An 18,786-nucleotide genomic window follows, 5' to 3' on the forward strand; every position below is an offset into this window, starting at 1 on the left:
TCCATGCTATTGTCAGATCGGATCAGTCTAATGCAGCTATTAAACATGTCCGGCGCGAAACATTCACCGGGTTGTGCAACGGAAAAACCGTCCCCCCGCCCCCGGTTTTACTCACGCCTTCAGTTCCGAGGTCACAAACTCCAAGGTAAGAGCGCCATCCTGTGAAAATACGATAGAAGACAATTGAAACTTGACATTTAATTGAATTTCATTTTAAATTCGTAGGGACCGACCAAATTGACGACGAACAGGGAAGATATGGCGAGTCCTGAGAGTTTAAGGTTTCGACAAACCTCTGTCGAAATCCTGAATGACTTTTTCATCAATCTCAACGAGAGAAACAAAGATAACCTCCGCAGTTTGTCCACCTGTAGCGGAGCCTTCAAGGATAAAAGACTATTTGGTAAGTAATAAGATTAGTTGGTGAACGTTCAAATGGTCATTATTGATAGTAATACTTTTGACAGATCATTTCGAACAGCATTTAATTTATTCTAACGCTGTTCGTTATTTTTTTTTCTAGCCCAAATTAGCCCAAAACTTAAAATGGCGGCCTTTCAGTTGTCGAGTAAATTCAAAAACCTCAAGTTTCCTTCTGACCCCAAGTGGGCACCTTGACGTCCATTTCAGTAGACACCAGGGGGTGGTGCTGCATAAATTGTCAGCCTAATTGGAAGGCTGGAAATGGATGGTTTATTCTGCTCAATTCATATTCCGCATACGCAATATCAAAATGTGTTTAATATAATAAGCATCCATCTAATACATTTCCTGAACTCCTTAATCCTCACGAGGGTTGAGCCGGAATCTAACCCTGCACCTCTGAACTGTCACTGTCCTCAAATTGAACTTGTGACCTTATGCACTATTTGCTGTTGTGCATTCCTGCACCGTATGTTGAATTAGCGCCGTGCTAATAAGGCACTCCTGAACAGAAGCGGAACAATCGATAACACTCTGAGACTTAATGGCCGATGTTTCATTCCATCAGCTGCCTCCGCATGTACCGTAGACTGTATAATATTTCATTGTTGTTGTATATCAGCTCCCTTTTGCTGACACGCATGTTTCCGCAGAATACATTCTGCTGATGTGTGAGGAGCTCCGACTGGACTTCCCCGTCGCTTATCACGCCGTCGTATTACTTCGAAGGTAAGAATCCGTTTTTCCTGTGCCATTCAGATTGAATCGGAAAAATACTCATAAGATGTACTTGGGTAGAATTATTGATACTCATGATTTGTTTCCCACAACTGGTTTTGTTTGGACATCTCAGGTTCATGGTCAAACACGTCACACATTTGCTGACACGCGGAAGTGCGAGAGAGGCCGAAGCGAGTGCCCGCGAGGACGCCGCGTTCAAGAAAATCCGGGACGACTTCGCCTTGATGGTGTTGTCCTGCGTGCAGCTGGCCAGCAAGTTGTCACTGCAAAGCCAGGTAAGACAGAAATCGACTTACAAGCTCAATAACACATCCTGAACTTGTCTTTTTTTACCAGATCGTTGAAATCAACAAGGCTGTACGTTTTCTGCGCTCAGTGGGGCTCAACTTTTCCAAAGAGGATGTTCTGAAATCGGAGCTGATGGTCCTGAACGGTCTGCAATTCCGACTGGACCCTCCCAACCCTCTCACCTACGTGGAAGTACTTCTGGAGGTGCTCGGTATGGCTGGGCCGCCTTTGAATAATTTCTTGAGATTTAAAGTCATGGAAAAAAAAAATCGGCAGAATGATTAAAAACTGAAAAACCAAATTTCTCCATCCCACATCCGCAGGCCACAACGAATCAAGCGCCCCTGTGGAGCGCCTGCACCACATCTGCTGCCACGTGCTCCAGTTCGTCAGCTTGCAGCACGACGCGCTTTACGACGCTCTGCTGGCCGTCACCACGCAGAGCCCCCGTCCTACCGCCGAGCAGAGGTGCAACAGCTTCTTGAACGTGTTCCACAGATCGCCCAGAATATCCTTCTGCATTGACGCTTGTAAAGGTGACTAAGCTATATGAACAATAGAGAGAAGTTTATGCCGGTGACAGAAGACTGCATGCTCCTGGGCGTGGGCGTCATCGCCGCCGGCGCCTTCATCCTCCACGTCGGAGACTGGCAGCAGGTGAGAATCTTGAAACTGGAGCGCTGCCGTTGGCGCTCATTATTTGTCTTTTTTTTTGCGCTGCAGGTTGTGCAAGAACTGAGCCACATCACGGGAATCTCCACCACCAGCATCTGCAGCTTTGCCCGAGTCACGCTCGCGCTCCTTATGGGAACCCCAAGTGATGTTTAATGCTCTCTTCTGCTCACGTCATTGACGAGAATAAATCGCTCACCTCAGAAGCGACAACAGTATTTGGTTTGTTACTTTTGCTTCATTGGTAAGTATTTGAAATCCATTCGGCACAACAGTGGGCTCCCTCGACGGACGTTAAGAGCAGTGTCCCAATACTTTTGCCTGTACAGCGCATGAAAATCGTTTCTTAGAGAAGGGAACATCCTCTTAAATAAACGTTCCGCACTCTCCCTAGTGACTCGAAGGCCCCCAGGTGGTCTTTCCACTGTGGCGAATCATTGAAGTGGCAGCCCACTCTCGCTGCCGGTCACGCTGGAGGTTAGTCTGGAGACAACACGGCGAGCCTTGAGCTCCGTTCGTTCCGCTGTGGCGCCTGACTCGGCGGCCGCAGGTGGCGCGGAGCGTGAATCAACTCTTTCGCTCTACCTCCACCATTTGACTACATTATCGCTGTGCAATAAAAACACGCTTTTGTGAGAAGTTGACAGCCCGAATATGATTGGATTGATAGCTGCTAAGCACCCTCGCCGTGCATTTTTGTCCACATGACATCGTCTGCGTGGTGATAAAAGCCCTCGCCTGACATGAACGTTTGACTCCGGCGAACATTTAGCATTTTATTACAGACGCAGACATCCACAGGGAGTCACCTTTTGACAAGGACTTGAAAAGCGAGCGAGCAATCTCGCCCCTAGCGACTGTTGCTATGCGTGCTGTTGCTCCACGTTTAAATAGGTTACAGATCCTGTACATCTACGTTATGTGCTTCTTCTTTTTTTTATGTGGCCTTAAACAGCCTCATATATTAAGTTCTGTCTTATTTATTTACATTATTCACAACAGAAAAGACAAGTCGCGTTGAGTTGCGCGGTAACCACGGCCACCTGTGACCACCTCCATCGGGAGCAACGCGGTTTCCAGGGGCCTCCGTCGGGTATTTCTCATTAGGGAGAGAAATCCTTTTCAATATGTCCCTTATGGAGTTTTGACAAACATGGTGTTAAGGCTTCAGACTAAAGGTTATATTTAGCCACATTGTTTACAAGTTGACCTGGTTGATGGATGTTGTATACTCGCAAACACAGCGTGTCCCAAAAGCCACCACTTCTTTTTTTTTTTCCAGTTTCTTTTCAGGTCTCCATGTAAGGCCATCAGAATTTGACGGCTTAGACTTTGTAGATTCTGAAAGCGGAGCATTCCCTTCCCCGTGGCTCCGCGTTTAACACGGCAGTTTGAGAAGCTTTATGACCGTCACATTGCTTCGACTCACAATATTCAGTAAAAAAAATAATAATAATGGTAGCAAAAAATGAATAACATGAAATAAATAACTTGAGGAAAAACAGATGAATTAGTGCAACAAATATCGATAGATTCATGCTCCCTTTTTAAAAAAATATTCCACATAAATGTCATCAGAATGCATCCTTTCATCCGTCCTAACTCTAATGTATGACTTTTTAATCAGAATCCAATTGGGAAAAAAAAGCTTTTAAAAATCAATTTACTCTCCTCAGACTATCCACATTTGATTTTCTATCTTTGTACCTTTGACCCCTCCTGCTTTAAATTCATCCCATTCATTCATTTATTGCGTATGTGTGTGTGTTGGTGTATGTTAATCACACACGCTTTTGTCGCATCTCGAAGGTTGTAAGAGTGCCTGATGGCCCTCTAATCATATCGACGGAGGAAGAGGTGCACGAGAGCCGTGACCGGCGGCGACCATCGATCATCTCGTGCATCAAACGCTCGTCTGAGGAGGGAGGAGGAGAATTGAATTGTGATTGACATCCACCGGCGCTTCCCTTTAATAACGATGAAGGAGTGAGGTATGAGTGCGCCCTTGCATCATGCATAATTCACCAGGCGAGACCCACTTTACACCCCCCACCATGTTGGAGCCCCCGTTTGTCTTTTGTGGCCTTTTAGCATCAAGTGGCTTGCCACAAGGAAGTGTGCGACTTGAAGATGCTAGAGGGGACATATTATGTTTTGCGTCATTTAAATCAGGTCCTTTGTCTCTTAATGTAGATCAAGAATTAGACATGGAAACCGCAAATACAAAGAAGTTAGGAAACACGTGACTATTTTGTCTATAATTGTTGACTTTGGAGTATTTGGACTAAACAGACATGATTTGGAAATAGTCTTATGGCGCTCTTATTTTGAAATTGTCTAATGAAGCTCTTAGTTTGTAGGACGCTACCGGAAGTGGAGCGTGACAGCTGCTGACGCTTGCCACTTTGGCAAGTCCTGTCAGCAGCAGCGTGTTGTTGCGGCGCTGCGTGGCACTGCTTGCCTGGGACTGCTTGTGATTGACGACCCCCCCCCCCCCCCCCCACACACACACCGCCACCGGCACCCATGGCGCACATGGCCCAAAGCCTGACTCTATCAGCGTCGCGGAGCTAGCTTCAACCTATCTCCCATGGGTGTCGCTGCCGGTAGCGTCCTGCATGAGTCGTCGTCCGGTGCGGCAAACCACCGCAGAGTGGCTCGGCTCGCTCCACCGGAGAGATCGTGTGTCGGCCGGAGAGCAGGACGACGAGATGTGATGCCAGAGTCGGGTTGCAAAACAAAGGTCCGAGTGTAGGAAAAGCCTCCAGGTAAGCGAGACATCTTTCTTTGTATCTTCCAACTTCCTGCGTTCTCTATGCGCATGTTTAGAATAGAACATCATATTGCTCGTGTGGTGTTCTCCTCATAATCAAACAAGCCTGTTCAAGATAGAACACGACCCCCACTCACCCATTATGGAGTTTTTAATGAGGAAGCTTGTAGAAAATAGCAAACACATTTTTATGCAGGCTGCACAAGGCAACATGTGTTCTTTTATATTATAACCCTAACCTCTGCAATGTATTGTTCTCATTTGTTAGACACACACACACACACACATCTTTTTTGAAGTAAACAAAATGAGTGACTGTGGTCTGTCTACCTTCTGATCTTATGCAATGGGAATTGACAGCACAGGGGGGCTAGTGGTTAGCACCATCTGCCTCACAGTTACACCGTCGTGGGTTCGAATCTCTGTTCGGTTCACTTGTTCTATTTGTGTGGGTTCTCTCCTTTCCACATTGTAGGTGCATCTTAAACTAATCATCCAGAAAGTCTCCACGTCACCCTCATGACAACACGCACTATAGGAAATAGATGGATGGAGTCTAAAAGGGCCACAGGGTGAAGGTTTGAATTTCGGCTCTAGAGTTAGCACGCGCTTCCCGGTAAAAGTCGAAAGTTAAAAGCCAAGAAGCTGTTGTTACTTGTTGAGTGGCTGGAGGCCAGTAAGCTATTATGCGACATCTGCTCCATCTTCAGACGTGTGCTTTAATAGCATGTTGCAACAAAGGCCTGCTAATCAGACTAATGAAGGCCCACCACATACCGGACGCTCATTCTTTTACCGCCAACAAGCTTTTGTTGGCCTTTGCGTGGGTTTTACGACGGGAACAAGACGCCATCAGTAAAAGTAGGTCTGCGACGCCAAAGGTGGTTCTCTGCGCTGTAGATAAAAGACAGTCGGGCCTCAAAGGGTCCTCTGATCACATCATGTCTCGGTTTGACTTATCTTCTCAACCTCTATCATCTGCAAACACGCTTTTCCATTGTGCTGCTTTTTCCCCCCCTCCTCTCTCGCTAAAGTTTTTTTTTGATCTGTTGGTCAGACAAAGCCTCGTTTTTCCACCGGACAAGCCAAAGCTGCCATGCTCACAAGGTTAAAAAAGCAAATGAATCTCGTTTTAGCTTATATCATGCTTCCAGAGCTGGAAAGATGCGGGGCTCTGTGCTATCAAAAGCCAAATATTCATCCAGAAGTCACACGCAATGAAACAGGATGTGCTAACTCAACATTCGGTGTTTATGTTGTCGTATAGTCTTGGCTATGCGGCAGGCAGTTCCTCTTTTATGACAATTTATTGAACTCCTTCCCCTCAGAGTGCCTTTTCTCTTCCCTAATTTACTGTCCATTTACAAGCGACACCTGCTGTGCTTTATAACAGTCGCTTTTGTCAATATCAATCTAAAACTGCATTTGGTTTCAGGAACTGGCGGGTAAAAAAACTGTATCAGCATAGACCTCGTGAGATCTGAGATTTCTTGCTCGTTTTTTGTTCTTGTAATCAGAATATTAAAAATAGCTCTCGTGATGTACCTCTCCAGTCCTGATTCCCAAAGATGCCTTAAAAAAAGAAATGTGATGCGAGGAAGGCTTTATTTATTTTTTTATCCCCCCCCCCCCCAACTCTATTTCACGTTCATGTCTGTTTCTCATCAGAGAATCTATTTTAGGATCAGTCCGCTGGATCACAGCGTGCCGCTGTTTCTGCCTTCTGCAATAGCGGACAAAAAGACAATTCCGAGGCCTACTTAAGGTTTTCGGAACAATACGATTTCGGTAAATTAATTAAATACCGACATACACAAATGTCGAACCTTGTTCTTGAACTTGTCTAGATGATAAAACATTATTGAATCCTCCATACATTATTGTATTAAAGCATTCAAGGCTTGTGCAGTAAAATGAATTATTGACCTACATAACCCAGAGGAAGCGACTTCGTGGAATGAAATATGGAAAAATGCAAAGCAGCCTTTGTGTTGTACAAAAAAAAACAATTAAATAAACGTAGGCAATATAAGAATCTTCGAATGTATTGCACCCCATCACAGCTCCATAAAATACGCCCCAAGGAGGATAGTCATTGTATTAATGCAGTGTAGGTGAAGGAACCTTTGTGTTGGGACTGTGATTAAATCAAAGCGATATTGTGGAGCATTGTATTCACCCCACAAACATGTATGGGAAAAAAGGTAGTAAATGAACCGCGCCCTCTGTTGGCCTTTCACAAGTAAGAATGCGGATTTAGAGCGGAATGCCATTTGCTAGAATCAGGACCACAGCTGCTAGCTAAAGTAACACAAGTCTGCCTGCTAATTTTGACCTCCGCTAAAGTTATTACGACACGTCTCGCTGCCTTTTACAAACCGGACTTGCATTGTAGCCTTAATGAATCATGTTAATCCCTTCTTCTCCCGAGTGCTGTGAGCATTTTAGGCTTTTGCAGGCGTCCTCAGGGGGGACCCGCTTAGCCTGTTAGGCAGCTGTTGGACCCGGGCCCAGCTGCCGCATGGGTTTCGGAGGAGAACCTCCTGGCCAGAGTCACGGCAGAGTCGTCAACGGCTTTGCATTGTCCAACCCTTTTTGACCTTTTTTAGTGCGCAATGAACGGCAAAGCCTTCAACGTCTGTGTGGTTCTCCGTCCCGTATCCCACTCGCATAGATCCGCCCCTGGACTAGGCAGCAGCAAATAGCGTTCTTCAAGTCTGCGTGGACCGCCGAGCCACCACCGTGGCTTGACCCACCTCCACGCACACTGGCACTCTGTAGCACCTAAATGGACGCTCTGTTCCTCGCCCCTCCCCTCCGTAAACGTGCGCAGCAGGAGACCTGGGTCGGAACGGCATTCGCAGGTTAACTCGGCAGTAAATTGCCAGGCGCGTTCCAGGGCGAGGACAAGCGGCATCGTTGTTGCGAGCACAGCTGTTTCCTTCAGCTTTGTGTGCAGAGGCGGGCGGGGCGGTGGGCCTAAATAGAATAATTCCACGTGTGGTCACACTGATCATTTTTAGGCCTTGACCTTGTTACTCTGCATCCAGCTGCTTTATTTATTTATTCTTTTGGACTAGGGCCCCCGATTTATTTATGTAATCAGCACGATATCGCGGTTTCACGAGACATGCCATATTTTCCTCTGAACCTCCAGGAGAGGAAGCTCAGGTGATGTAACAGTCTCCCGAGGCTGGCAACATGGCGCCTCAAGGTCGCCTGGTCTCGCAGTGGGTAACCCCCGGGGGGGAGGTCCACGTTCTCTTGGAGCCTAATGAGCGTCTAATTGATATCCAGCTGGAAAACGCCACGGCCGCTTAACGCTGCTTGCGAGCAAAACATATTCTATGCTCTTTTGAGTTGAGCCGGCATGACACGGGGGGACCGAGGGCATGCATTTTTAACACAGCAAGCCCTGGAGGTAATGACTAACAATCACACTGGCGGCGCAGGGAACTTTTTTTTTTTTTTTTCCCCTTCCCAAGACGACACTTTTGTGTGTATTTCTGTCCGGCCAGCTCTTATCATCCAGACGACGAGAGACAGAGAGCGAGCTAGCGTCGCGACGGCCGAGCAGCATTCCCCGCGACGCCTCGTTCTTTATGAGTCGTAATGAAACGGGCTCAAAGGACGAGGCTAATCCGAAGCGGCTCGCTTGAGCCGTATCTCATTTGCCACGCCAGAAACGCCGACGCGGCCCCGCGGGGACAGCTCTCCGGCGTTTAATCAACAGTGAATGAGATCAAGTGAGCGGTCAAATGTTAGATGCAAAAGTTGCCTCGGTGCCGCTCCGATATGGCCTTGAAAGATTTTCAAGACTTTACCAAATCCGTTCCGCCTGTTCATCAGACATTCTGACTCGAGGGATTGAACCGATTTAAGATGGATTTACACCTCATCATTTCCAGTCTCAGACTAAAAACTGAAAGTCAGAAGAAAGATTTAGCGATTTTTTTTTTACTGGAGTCACAGCACGCCGCCGTCATCTCGTGAGCTAGCGCAGTAATCTCAGCGGGAAATCGACCTTGCTAAATGCCGCGTGTCTTCATGTGGCCATTTTTCTTTTTAACCTCAATCATATCAGCTATCTTTGGCTGCACACCATGTGCTCGTTTGCATAATGAAATGGCGCAAATATTCGCTCACAGAGGACAGTATTTTATGAAAGTATTAAATAAATTTACCGTTTTCTTGCTTGGTTGAATTCTCCATTCAGGCAGTTTGTTTCGACTCCCATCAACGGGTCGAGCTTAATTATAGGACTCACCCAAAGAGCAATGCGGACGCACACCCTCGAGGAAAACACAACGATTGCGTCCACGACTTCTTTGTGCCGCACTTACAATCGACTTCCTCGCACTTATTTACTCGTCAATTGGGGGAAGTGAAGCGCTCAGGCACCACGTGTGATTTTGTAAAATTCAAATCAAACAAGGCGGCCAGTCAGGAATCTTAATGGGATTATTGATCGGAGATAGCGTAGCTTCCTATCGCGAGTCGCTTATCATGTGATTGGGGATGTGCTGAGACTTCTGATGACAATCCGATTTTGCTCGGATGGCTCTATTAAACCGTGAATGTGTTGTTTCAGGTCCAATTTGAAACATTTTTGTGGAGGCGTTTTTTTTTTTGTTTTTTTTTGTGGCAGTTCATTATTCCCGGCAGGGCTCTGTCACTATTTGTATCTCACAAGAACGTGCCAAAAATAGCGTTTATTTTTGTAGGTCTGCTGGACTTCAGCAAGCTTCCCGAAAAAAAGAAAAAAAAAAAGTCCATGCAATTGCCAGTTTATTGGGGAGACCTCAACTTGCCCTGTGGGATAATAACGGCCATCTATCAAGAAAGCCCTTTGTCATCAACAAGGAGAATTGTGTTTTTTTTTTCTCCCCCCCCCATTTGATGGAGCCTGGTGACTACGCCGCATTTGATGTTCCCCATCTCGCCGGCTGTAAAATTGACTCCGTGATAAATCCAAGAGTCAAATCTTTCGAGTCTAGTGCAGCCAGAGTTATTCTGAGTAGGCGAGAATGTCTTCTTATGAGGACCGCACAAAAAAGTCGCGTGTCATCTAATTCACACGTGACCTGGACAAAAGCACACTCAGACCTTTCATCCCGCGTCATTCACCGTGATTGACAGCTGCCGGCGGGCTCGTGCGCTTGACGTCTACCCGCTCGCCGTTTCTCGTCGTCCTTGAATGGTGCGTGCGCTCGCGTTTGATGTGCTTACCTGGCGGGGCAGGAAACGCGGTTAATAACTTCCTCTTGCCTCGGGTCTCTCAAGTCGTGTCATCATCCTGCACAATTGATGCATCAGAGTCTGAAGAGAAGACCAAGCAACCTGCTTGGGTTAATAATACCTCCTCAGAATTTTATATCAATGTTTCGCTGTCCCTTTAATTCTCACATTGCTTCACGTCAGTAGATCTTTTTTTAATCGCCCTCATGCAAATGTGGGCCGGCGTTGATTACCTGCCACGAGCCGGATGACCTTCCCGCCCCGTTTCACGAGGGCTCCGCCTGCTCATCTTTAATAGCCGCCCTGTTTGTTCAGAGCGCCACAAGGGCGGCCCGGTATGCAAACGAGCAGACGTGACGGACACCTCGACGGTGAAAGGCGACGTTTTCAATTAGGTTTCTGTCGCTCAGCCCAACGCCGCTTTTGTCGCCGGCAAGTGTGGCGGCGAGCGCCTGCTGTGGCAAGTGGATTTAAGAGCGGGATTAATCACAAAATCCACTTTGCAGGATTTCAATACCTGATTCAGTCTTTGATTCTGTCGTAATGATGCTTGAGTCTCTCATCCCTTTTTTTTTTTTTTTTAGATGAATCATTCTGATTCAAATGCAAAGTAGAATTTCAAACCTGGGCTCGGTTTTCTTTGCATTTTATTTTCCTGCTGTGCGTGTGTGCGTGTAACACACATCTGTCAGCACACACATCTCGGAAGAACCCGAAACCATTGCCAAATGTGGTTTTCAGCGCGTTGGTCACAGATGGTCCTCTGACATTGATTCTCATGCGTCAGCGGCACACTTTTTATTTGGAAGCATTGTCCCATTGCTGCACTTTCACTGGTAATAAAATGTCTGTGAAACTGACACAATTGCCTCTGCCCGTAAAAAGACAAACAAAAGAGCTTGTGCGTTAAAAAAAAAAAAAAAAAACATCACTGCTGCAACAGTGTTGAGAGGCAAAAAGTCCTGTTCAATAATTCATCGTGATATTAAATTACACGGAACGCGCTACAAAGCGATGATTTGGTATTCCATCTGGAAGATGTCTTGGCTAACCGTCCTGGTTGCGTCTTCTTAATTTTCAGGCCGCGGGGCTAACGGGAGATAAATCCAATGGGGGCGCCCCCGCAAATGTGCCCTTTGCCATTAAAGAAGCTTTATTGATTGTAAATAAGCTTAGTAATTAATGGATGGGGCAGACGGGAGGACCTTGGGGGGGAGGTCCTGCTTGCACCTGCTGCATGCAGTCTTTTGTCCGAGTCCAACATGCTGATGTGCAATGTGACTGTATGGCAAATAATAATAATTGTCATCCACCCCTCCCTTAACAGATTGCGGTGCGACGCATCCGGCCATCCCTCCCGCCATGTTCCGGAACAGCTTGAAGATGCTGCTCACGGGAGGCAAGGCCAACCGCAAGAGTCGCAGCAGCGGTGAGTCAAATGACTTTCCCCATCCTGGAAAGGTTTTTAGCTCCGGACCCTTTTCAAGAATCAGTTGAGTTTCCCCCTCTCACGTTGCCATGGGGACGGACGGGGCGGCATAGCGAGTCTCGGCCAACTGACAGGACAATTAGAGCTTGTGGCATTGCTTGATTGGAAAATATGAAAAGGGGTTGAAGGTGGATTTGTCTTGATGAGCACTCGCACGACTAATTAGCGTGCCGGACGGACGCCGATGACACGCGACACGCTCGCACACTCCCAGCAGCTCACCATATCCGGCCCACAAACTGCGACTGCAATGCTTCAGCACAATTTACGGCGGAACCAACTTTATACGCGTTGTGTTTTGTGGTGTTTTGCTCATGTCGGTTTGTTTAAGGTACAGCCGTGTGACTAACTCACCGAGAATCTTTTTCTTCCGACGTGCCCGTCCAAATAATTCAATAAAAAAAAATCAGCCAGTCGTGTCAAAAGTGTAGGAGGAATTTGACAGGAAATGGCGTCGCTGTCCTTCTAATTGACGGCTCATCTCCAACTGGAGGCGGAGAACGCTAATTAGAGATCAGCAAAGATGCTTTGGCAGTGCTAGTTACAGTTTTTGGATGAATACAAAAAAAAAACCTGCCGTTTCTAATATTTTGCACTCAAAACAAGAGGGTCCGAATATTGGATGATGCCAGAACCACAGCAATCGTCACAGTGGCAACGCCACACGATTGGACCCACTGGACCTAATCCAGCCTGTGACAGATTGGCGCCCGCTGGTCCACAGACGCTGCGCTTCCTTCCTTTTCCACCCGACCAAGGAAAAAAAGCACCATGAATGAAGGCAATGCGGCCCAGCAGCCAGGCATGAATGGGAAATATCCCCACATGAAAATTCAAAAAGTGTTTGTTAACCGACACAAACGCCTCGTCCAGTTATCCTGCGTCTTCTTCCGTCACGGGACTGTGTCTTTAGCGAAAGAGAAGTGCGCTCGCTTAATTTTTTTTACCAGGAGCATGTGGGCAGCGTGGCGCGTGGGTACAAAAAAAGAAGAAGAAGAAGAAGATGCAGCACTTGTCTCCTCCTCTTCCTCCTCCACGCTCCGGTTGCAGCGTCATCGCCGCGCTGGTGTTTCCTGTTGTCCCACTTAGGTCTTAAAATTTGTCCTCTTCTCAGAGATTCAGAACTAGCTGGTTAAAGTTAGATAGCTTGCTAACATTTAGTATTCAGTAAAAGTGTTTTCATTGCTTTGGTCACTGAGTATTGACAAAAGTATGAGGTTGACCAAAAAGTACCCCTCCAACCTCACGGCATTATTTTAACCTTTTATCAGAAGATATCGCCGATAGCGCTATAAACTAACGCCAATCTGTGCTGCAGCTCTGCTTACCTTTAAGCTGTGACATTACACTAGTTGTTTTTTTTGATCATGCCACTGTTTGGTATCAGTTTAGTGCAAGACCAAAACACGTTTTATTTTCACACTTATATGTTTAAAATGACGTGTGGGGGGGGGGGAATTATCGCACTATTAAGAGATGCCATTAGCTACGACAACAGAGCTGTTGATGAGCTAGTGAAGGAATTCTGCTGCTGGCGGAAGGATGGCAGCGAGGAGGAGGCAGAGGGGGTGCGAGCTTGTTTCCGTCTGTGTGTGTTTGTGCGTGTGAGCTGAAGCGCGACTCGCTGAGTGGATGCGTCCTGACACCTGGCGCTCCCTCACTCGCCGCTCACATTCTCGCTTCTCAAGGCTTGTCTGGTCCGTCCTCCGCCTCCTCCTCCTCCTCCTCCCTTTATCTTTTGTTCTCTCTCTTTCTCCCTCACTCTCTCTCTCTCTCGCTCCATCCGTTATTCCGCCTCGGTTCTCCGCCGGCCTCCGCTCCTTTTGTGTCAGGATCTCGCCTCGCTATGGTGCAGGATTTTTACGTCCGGGGGCGACGAGGCGCTCGGCTGACAAAGGTGAGCCGCGGGGATCTGGTTGTCGAGATGAATGAATGAACGGATGCATGGATGGACGGCTTGCTCATCTGTTGATCATTCCTCAGGATTTAGCGGCGGCACGTCTCAGAACTGCTCGTGAGTGGCATCTTAATCTGAAGGCGGAGCTCGGTCATTTTTATTTTGTTAAGATCTTCAGCTTCCTGTCTGAGTCGCTTTGGTCACCTTGACCGTAGCGCCACACCTTCATGGTGCTGGTCTACATCACTACTTGCTGTTTTTTCTGTTAATGGAACGTTTTGTTGCTGTCCAATTTAAGGGTGGGTGGGGGGTGGTCTGTATTTAAAAAAAAAAAGAAAAAGAATTGTTAAAAATAAAACGGATCTGCGAATATATTTTTTCAACAAAAACAAAAAAAGTATTTTGGTTGTATTTATCAGAAAAAAAAAGGGAGATACGTGCTTTGCATTGGAAAGTAATTTGGAGAGTGACAATGCTGAATTTGAAATTTTGGGGAATTCACCTATTCGGGTTTTTTTGAGTGTGTGTGGACCCTACTCTTTGTTCATCATGAAAGAAAACTCGCCTAATCAGGAATCTAAGAAGTACTTGTGTCGAAATGTTTTGCCACCTTTCCTAGCCGCCCACAAAGACATTAGCAGAGAACAAAAAGAGCAAGAGATCACGCTAATGAGTCTCAGCCACATCCGCCCTTGCTCAAGTCTGCCTTTTGCCCTCATAAACTCCAACTTAGCCTTCTCCTTACGCTTGCATCTCCATTCATCTTCCGCCTCCTCTGCATCTTTTTTTTTATCTCCATTTCTCATCCCATCCGACTCCCTCTCGTTTTCCTTATTTGTCAAATCCCACTCTCGCCTCTTACGCCGCCCCCATCGTCATCCACTTAAGCTCGCCGTCATCATCACACGCTGCTTTGCTTTCACGTCGTCTCGAGAGCTTCGTTTCACACAGCGTGGCAGGAGATGATGCGACCGTTTCCTTTTTTGATCCTAGGTAGGTGGTTAGAGAGAGAGAGAAACAATTCTTTAAATTCTATTTGTTTGAAGGTGCTAGCTCAAGAATTGAGTAGATGGACTGTATCATTTTTATTTTGGGAAAGAAGGAAGGCCTAAATCGACATTCGAACCCTGAACCTCAGAACCGCGAGGCGGATATGCTAACGTATGAACTCAACGTCACAGTAACCCCGAAAGTAAAGTGACCAAAAGCATCCGTCATTGTGTTTTTTTTTTTTTTTTTTTCCTCCCGCGCTTCCTTCTTCGTGTCTATTTTTGCCGCCTGTGATGTAACAACACATTGATGTGCTGGAAGCCTCGCCAGCTACTCTTCATTTTTTTCTTCCCATTTTTATTATTTTCTTTTCAAAACCAAGACCACCCACTTGCGACACAGCTTCCATCAGCCTCTTGTGGCAATGTGGGAGTCTTCTTTTTTTTTTTTTTTTTTTATATATAAAAAAAATAATAATAATCATCCCCTCATAACACAACATACCCAACACACTTTTGTCCTCCATCGGGAATTTAAAATACGTTTGATTAAAAGTCCAAAATATTATGGAAAAGGCCTTTCGACACCTCCCATAATGATTCTTTGTCCCAGTGTGAAAAAGTCCCAACGCTTAGCTATGCCGTCACCGCAGCGAAGAAAAGCCAGCAGACTGGAGTGCGCTGTTATGTCGGCGGCGTAGGAAGCGGACAGAGGGCAGATTGTGTCACTCTGACTTGACTTGTGTTCTTCTGTAGAGGCCGCCACATGTTTTGTCTCGTGCGCCGGGATGGCATGAAGACACGTCTCTGTCCTCGCACAGTCAGAGGTTCACCTCCTCCTTCTTTTATTCAACCCCCCACCCCCCCACTCCCGCTTCTGAAAGAGGCCACTTGTGTGCGTGCCACAACATCCTATTGTGATTACGAAACAACAGATAAATCTGCCGCAAAGAATGGACGCTTTCTCTCTCTCTCTGAATACATACGCCACAAAGACGCGATTCTCCAGCCTGACAAGATTTGGATGAGGAGGGAAAAAATGGATGGACAGTCATCCCAGCATCCATGTCACTTCTTGCCTCTAGTTTGTTTTTGTCGCCCAGCCTATTGGTGTCAATCTCATGCTAGCCCAGTTCCCACGCAAAGCCCTCGCCCCCCCCCCTCCGGCTCTTTGAATCCTGTCCATCGACCAGCTTGATCTTTCCACCAAAGCTGCGTCGCTGATACACTTTCCAAGTCGGACCGGTTAGTTTGGGAATATTTGCGGCTTTTTTGTCCAGCACGAGACGAAACAAGCGAACACAAAAGCAATTTTTGTCGATCCGAGTCTGCTTGCCTGCTACGATTTAATTTGGGATGATTGTGCTTCATCATAACAAACAAACCCCGGGATGAGACTGGCCGCACAACCGCCCCTCCCTCCCTCCCTCCCTCCCTCCCTCCTCTTTGCAGCTTCATCCACTGTGGTTAATTCCGGCTGCATTGCTCCCTTAGGGCGTCATTGATCGTGAACTGTATGTGGATCTGAGCGCACAATTTCTCTGGTGGGATCAGACTTTACAAGATGGCTGGCAGGAGGAGGAGGAGAAAGTGGAACTTGGCACGATCCACGTCTGCCACCGGCAGGGGTCACTCGGGTTCAGGCAGGAAGGGGGTGGAGGGTCTTTGCTTGAGCAGCCTCACAGGGGTCCTGATGTCCCACTTGTGGATGGTCGGGGACCGACGCACGACTCGACTGCTGCGAGGCCTCGACGCCGTGCCGGGGTCACGCCGGCAACGCCGCGCTCACTCGCTGTCCTATTTGTCCTCGGCCTTCACAGATGGTGGGAGCGAGGAACTGGCAGAGCCCCGCTCACCCGGTCTAGACCCTCACCTGAGCCACTTCGACCAAGGTAAGCATACCTTTACGAATGCCTCAATAAAAATAAATCATTTTATTCAGTAGTTTTTCTGTTAAGTTCTCCAAATATTTAGGACCACTGATGGGAGTACTGGAGATGTTTGATCTTGTAATTTGCTTTTGAAGTAGGTATACTGGAGAGTTTATCAGCAGTTGGGAGGAAATGTTTTCCATAATTATCCCCCACCCTTCTCCCAATGCCCCCCCCCCCCACCACCACCACACCCGTGAGCATGTTTGGAACATGTCAACCAGTGTGGGCGTTTGTGTTTGTTTAGAGTCACGAAGCGGCCTAAACGTGTGATTATCGCATCACATTGTAGACTAAAATACTTTTTTTTCTTTTCTACTTGCATTTAGAGTCGAGACGATCTAAAAATTCGAGATCTTTTTAATCACCATATGTTACGGAAATGCCACCGAGTGCACTTTGTGCCACTTAAATCAGAACTGTGATTTTTATTCGTCGTTTGTCACGAAAACAACAAAAGCTATAATTTGACTTTGTGTTACAGTTGATGTGGTTTTATCTGAAATTGTTTCAGACCAACACGGACTGAATTTGCATCGTAAATTATAGCGTTGTAAACCTAACATAAACTCTAGTTAGCCACGTAAAAACATAATAGACTGCATTTTTATAGAAGTTGAATCAACATTCTTTTTCATTTTTTCTAATGAAATACCCGCCGTGATTGCGTTTGTATAATCCGACAATATGTTTTGTAAATCGAATGAAATAAAATGCCGATTCATGCCCGTTGCGCCTCCCCCATCCCGCAGGTGGCAGCTTCGACGGCGACTGCGCCTTTGAGGTCGACTACTACGCCGCTTTGCCGCCGCCTCCGTCGCCGTTCTCCATGGCCGAAGGTGTCCAGCACATTCGCATCATGGAGGGCGTGTCGCGCTCGCTGCCCTCGTCGCCGCTGCTCGGTCACCAGGCGCTCGGTATCCGGCTGCAGGCCGTCAAAAAGCTCACAGGTGGGATTGCACGATTCTTTTTTTATTCTTTATTTTTGTTTGTGTGAGGAAGCTGCGGGACCTGCTTTGTGATTGCATTTACAGCAGATTTGACTTGGTGGAATTTTATAGTCGGCCACTAGGGTGCACCAGATCATGCAATGGTTGATGCTAATTTCTCCTTTTATCCAAATGCTGCAATTCATGTGTAATTATGGTGGAGAGCTCAGGCCGCTTTTTGGTTCTTCAGGTAGAGGAAGCCTACTTTGGGGGGGGGGGGGGGGGCTTTGATCAACTGGAGGAGTCTGGATGCGTTTTTTGGTTCTATTATTTTTAAGGAAGCTTCCATTAAATCTGTAGAATAAACCAAAGCTGTTTGCAGTGCTGGGTGCACTCTGTTGGACAAATGTATTGGGTCGCAACGACTTTGCTTGAGCTTCATTTGTCCTTTGTTGCTGCTCACCAGAGCAACATTTCATTTCGTCACTCCGGGCTTTGTCACCCTTTAATTAATCCAACTCGGCGGCACGTCCCGCACAGCGTGATAGCGCCAAATGCGTGCGTACGTGTGCGCTCTGACGTCAAAGGCCGTAGTTCATCCCTCACTCTACTGTCGATGTCCATGCAGGGTTGTAATATTGTAAAAAAATTGTAGCCTACGCTCCCACTTTTGTGACATCATATCTTGTCACTGGTTTCACACAAATCCCCTATTTTTAGTCTGCAGCCACGGCTCATTGTAAGTGTGGGGCGGTAAGCGCTGATGACTCACTTTGACACTTCGCCGAAGTGGTGGATTGACTTGATTTATTGATCGACAGGCATTAGAAATGTTTCGAGGTAATTATGTCTGTATTCTAAGTAGAACTGGCAGGAAGTCTTCAAAGTATTTTATTTTTTTTAATGAGAGGCGATTCTGTGGATTATTTCAAATTTGTCACGTACACACAAGGCTGCTTGTGACTAAAGCGTCAGTCGCCTCTCGCCTGTTTCACGCCGAATGTCGTTGGGAGTGACAACACACACTCGACTACCAAACTACAAATGTGTCTCCAGTAATCGTGACGTGCGCCTACTCGCAGCCGTTTTGCACATTGACGAGACTGTCCGACACTCACAAACCCGTGACATTTATGAGCCTTGTCGGTCAGTGTAAAAACTCTGTCTGGGGAAATAAGCGTGACTGACAGAGATGATTAAAATAGAAAAAGAAAAAAAAAAAGTGCTGCTTTAGGCATTAAATGGCCTCAAAGATGGCTGCACTTTCAAGGGTAAAACAAGGACACGCAGGAGGCGACAAAATCGTCCCCTTTGCAATCCCGCGTGTCCATCAGCTGCAAGACCGCGCTCCTTTTAATAACAACGCCCTCCTCCCACCCTCGTCGGCTTTTTTTGTTTTTTGATTATACCATTTTC

General features: G+C 46.8%; 2 protein-coding genes across 7 annotated transcripts in view; both read left to right on the top strand.

Moving 5' to 3' along the window:
* The first annotated feature begins 6 nt into the window (after positions 1-6).
* cntd1 (cyclin N-terminal domain containing 1) lies at positions 7-4,617 on the top strand. Its single transcript, XM_061264805.1, has 10 exons — positions 7-145; positions 226-403; positions 1,077-1,152; positions 1,277-1,439; positions 1,501-1,663; positions 1,776-1,920; positions 2,013-2,109; positions 2,176-2,601; positions 3,934-4,115; positions 4,485-4,617. The coding sequence occupies exons 2-8, from the start codon at positions 259-261 to the stop codon at positions 2,278-2,280; spliced, it is 894 nt and encodes a 297-aa protein (XP_061120789.1). The 5' UTR covers positions 7-145; positions 226-258; the 3' UTR covers positions 2,281-2,601; positions 3,934-4,115; positions 4,485-4,617.
* A 69-nt stretch (positions 4,618-4,686) lies between these two features.
* tanc2b (tetratricopeptide repeat, ankyrin repeat and coiled-coil containing 2b) overlaps positions 4,687-18,786 on the top strand; it is a 38,067-nt gene continuing 23,967 nt past the window's right edge. For 4 of the 6 annotated variants that reach the window (XM_061264796.1, XM_061264797.1, XM_061264802.1 and 1 more), the window contains exons 1-3: positions 13,242-13,521; positions 16,331-16,402; positions 17,194-17,391. In XM_061264796.1, the coding sequence (XP_061120780.1) occupies positions 13,257-13,521; positions 16,331-16,402; positions 17,194-17,391 (535 nt within the window). In that variant the 5' untranslated portion in view covers positions 13,242-13,256. Of the gene's footprint in view, positions 4,893-11,462; positions 11,565-13,241; positions 13,522-16,330; positions 16,403-17,193; positions 17,392-18,786 lie in introns of those variants that run through there. The other 2 variants (XM_061264800.1, XM_061264801.1) reach the window with 1 other exon arrangement.

The sequence above is a fragment of the Syngnathus typhle genome, linkage group LG18 (genome assembly GCF_033458585.1).
Source record: "Syngnathus typhle isolate RoL2023-S1 ecotype Sweden linkage group LG18, RoL_Styp_1.0, whole genome shotgun sequence".
Taxonomy (NCBI): Eukaryota; Metazoa; Chordata; class Actinopteri; order Syngnathiformes; family Syngnathidae; genus Syngnathus; species Syngnathus typhle.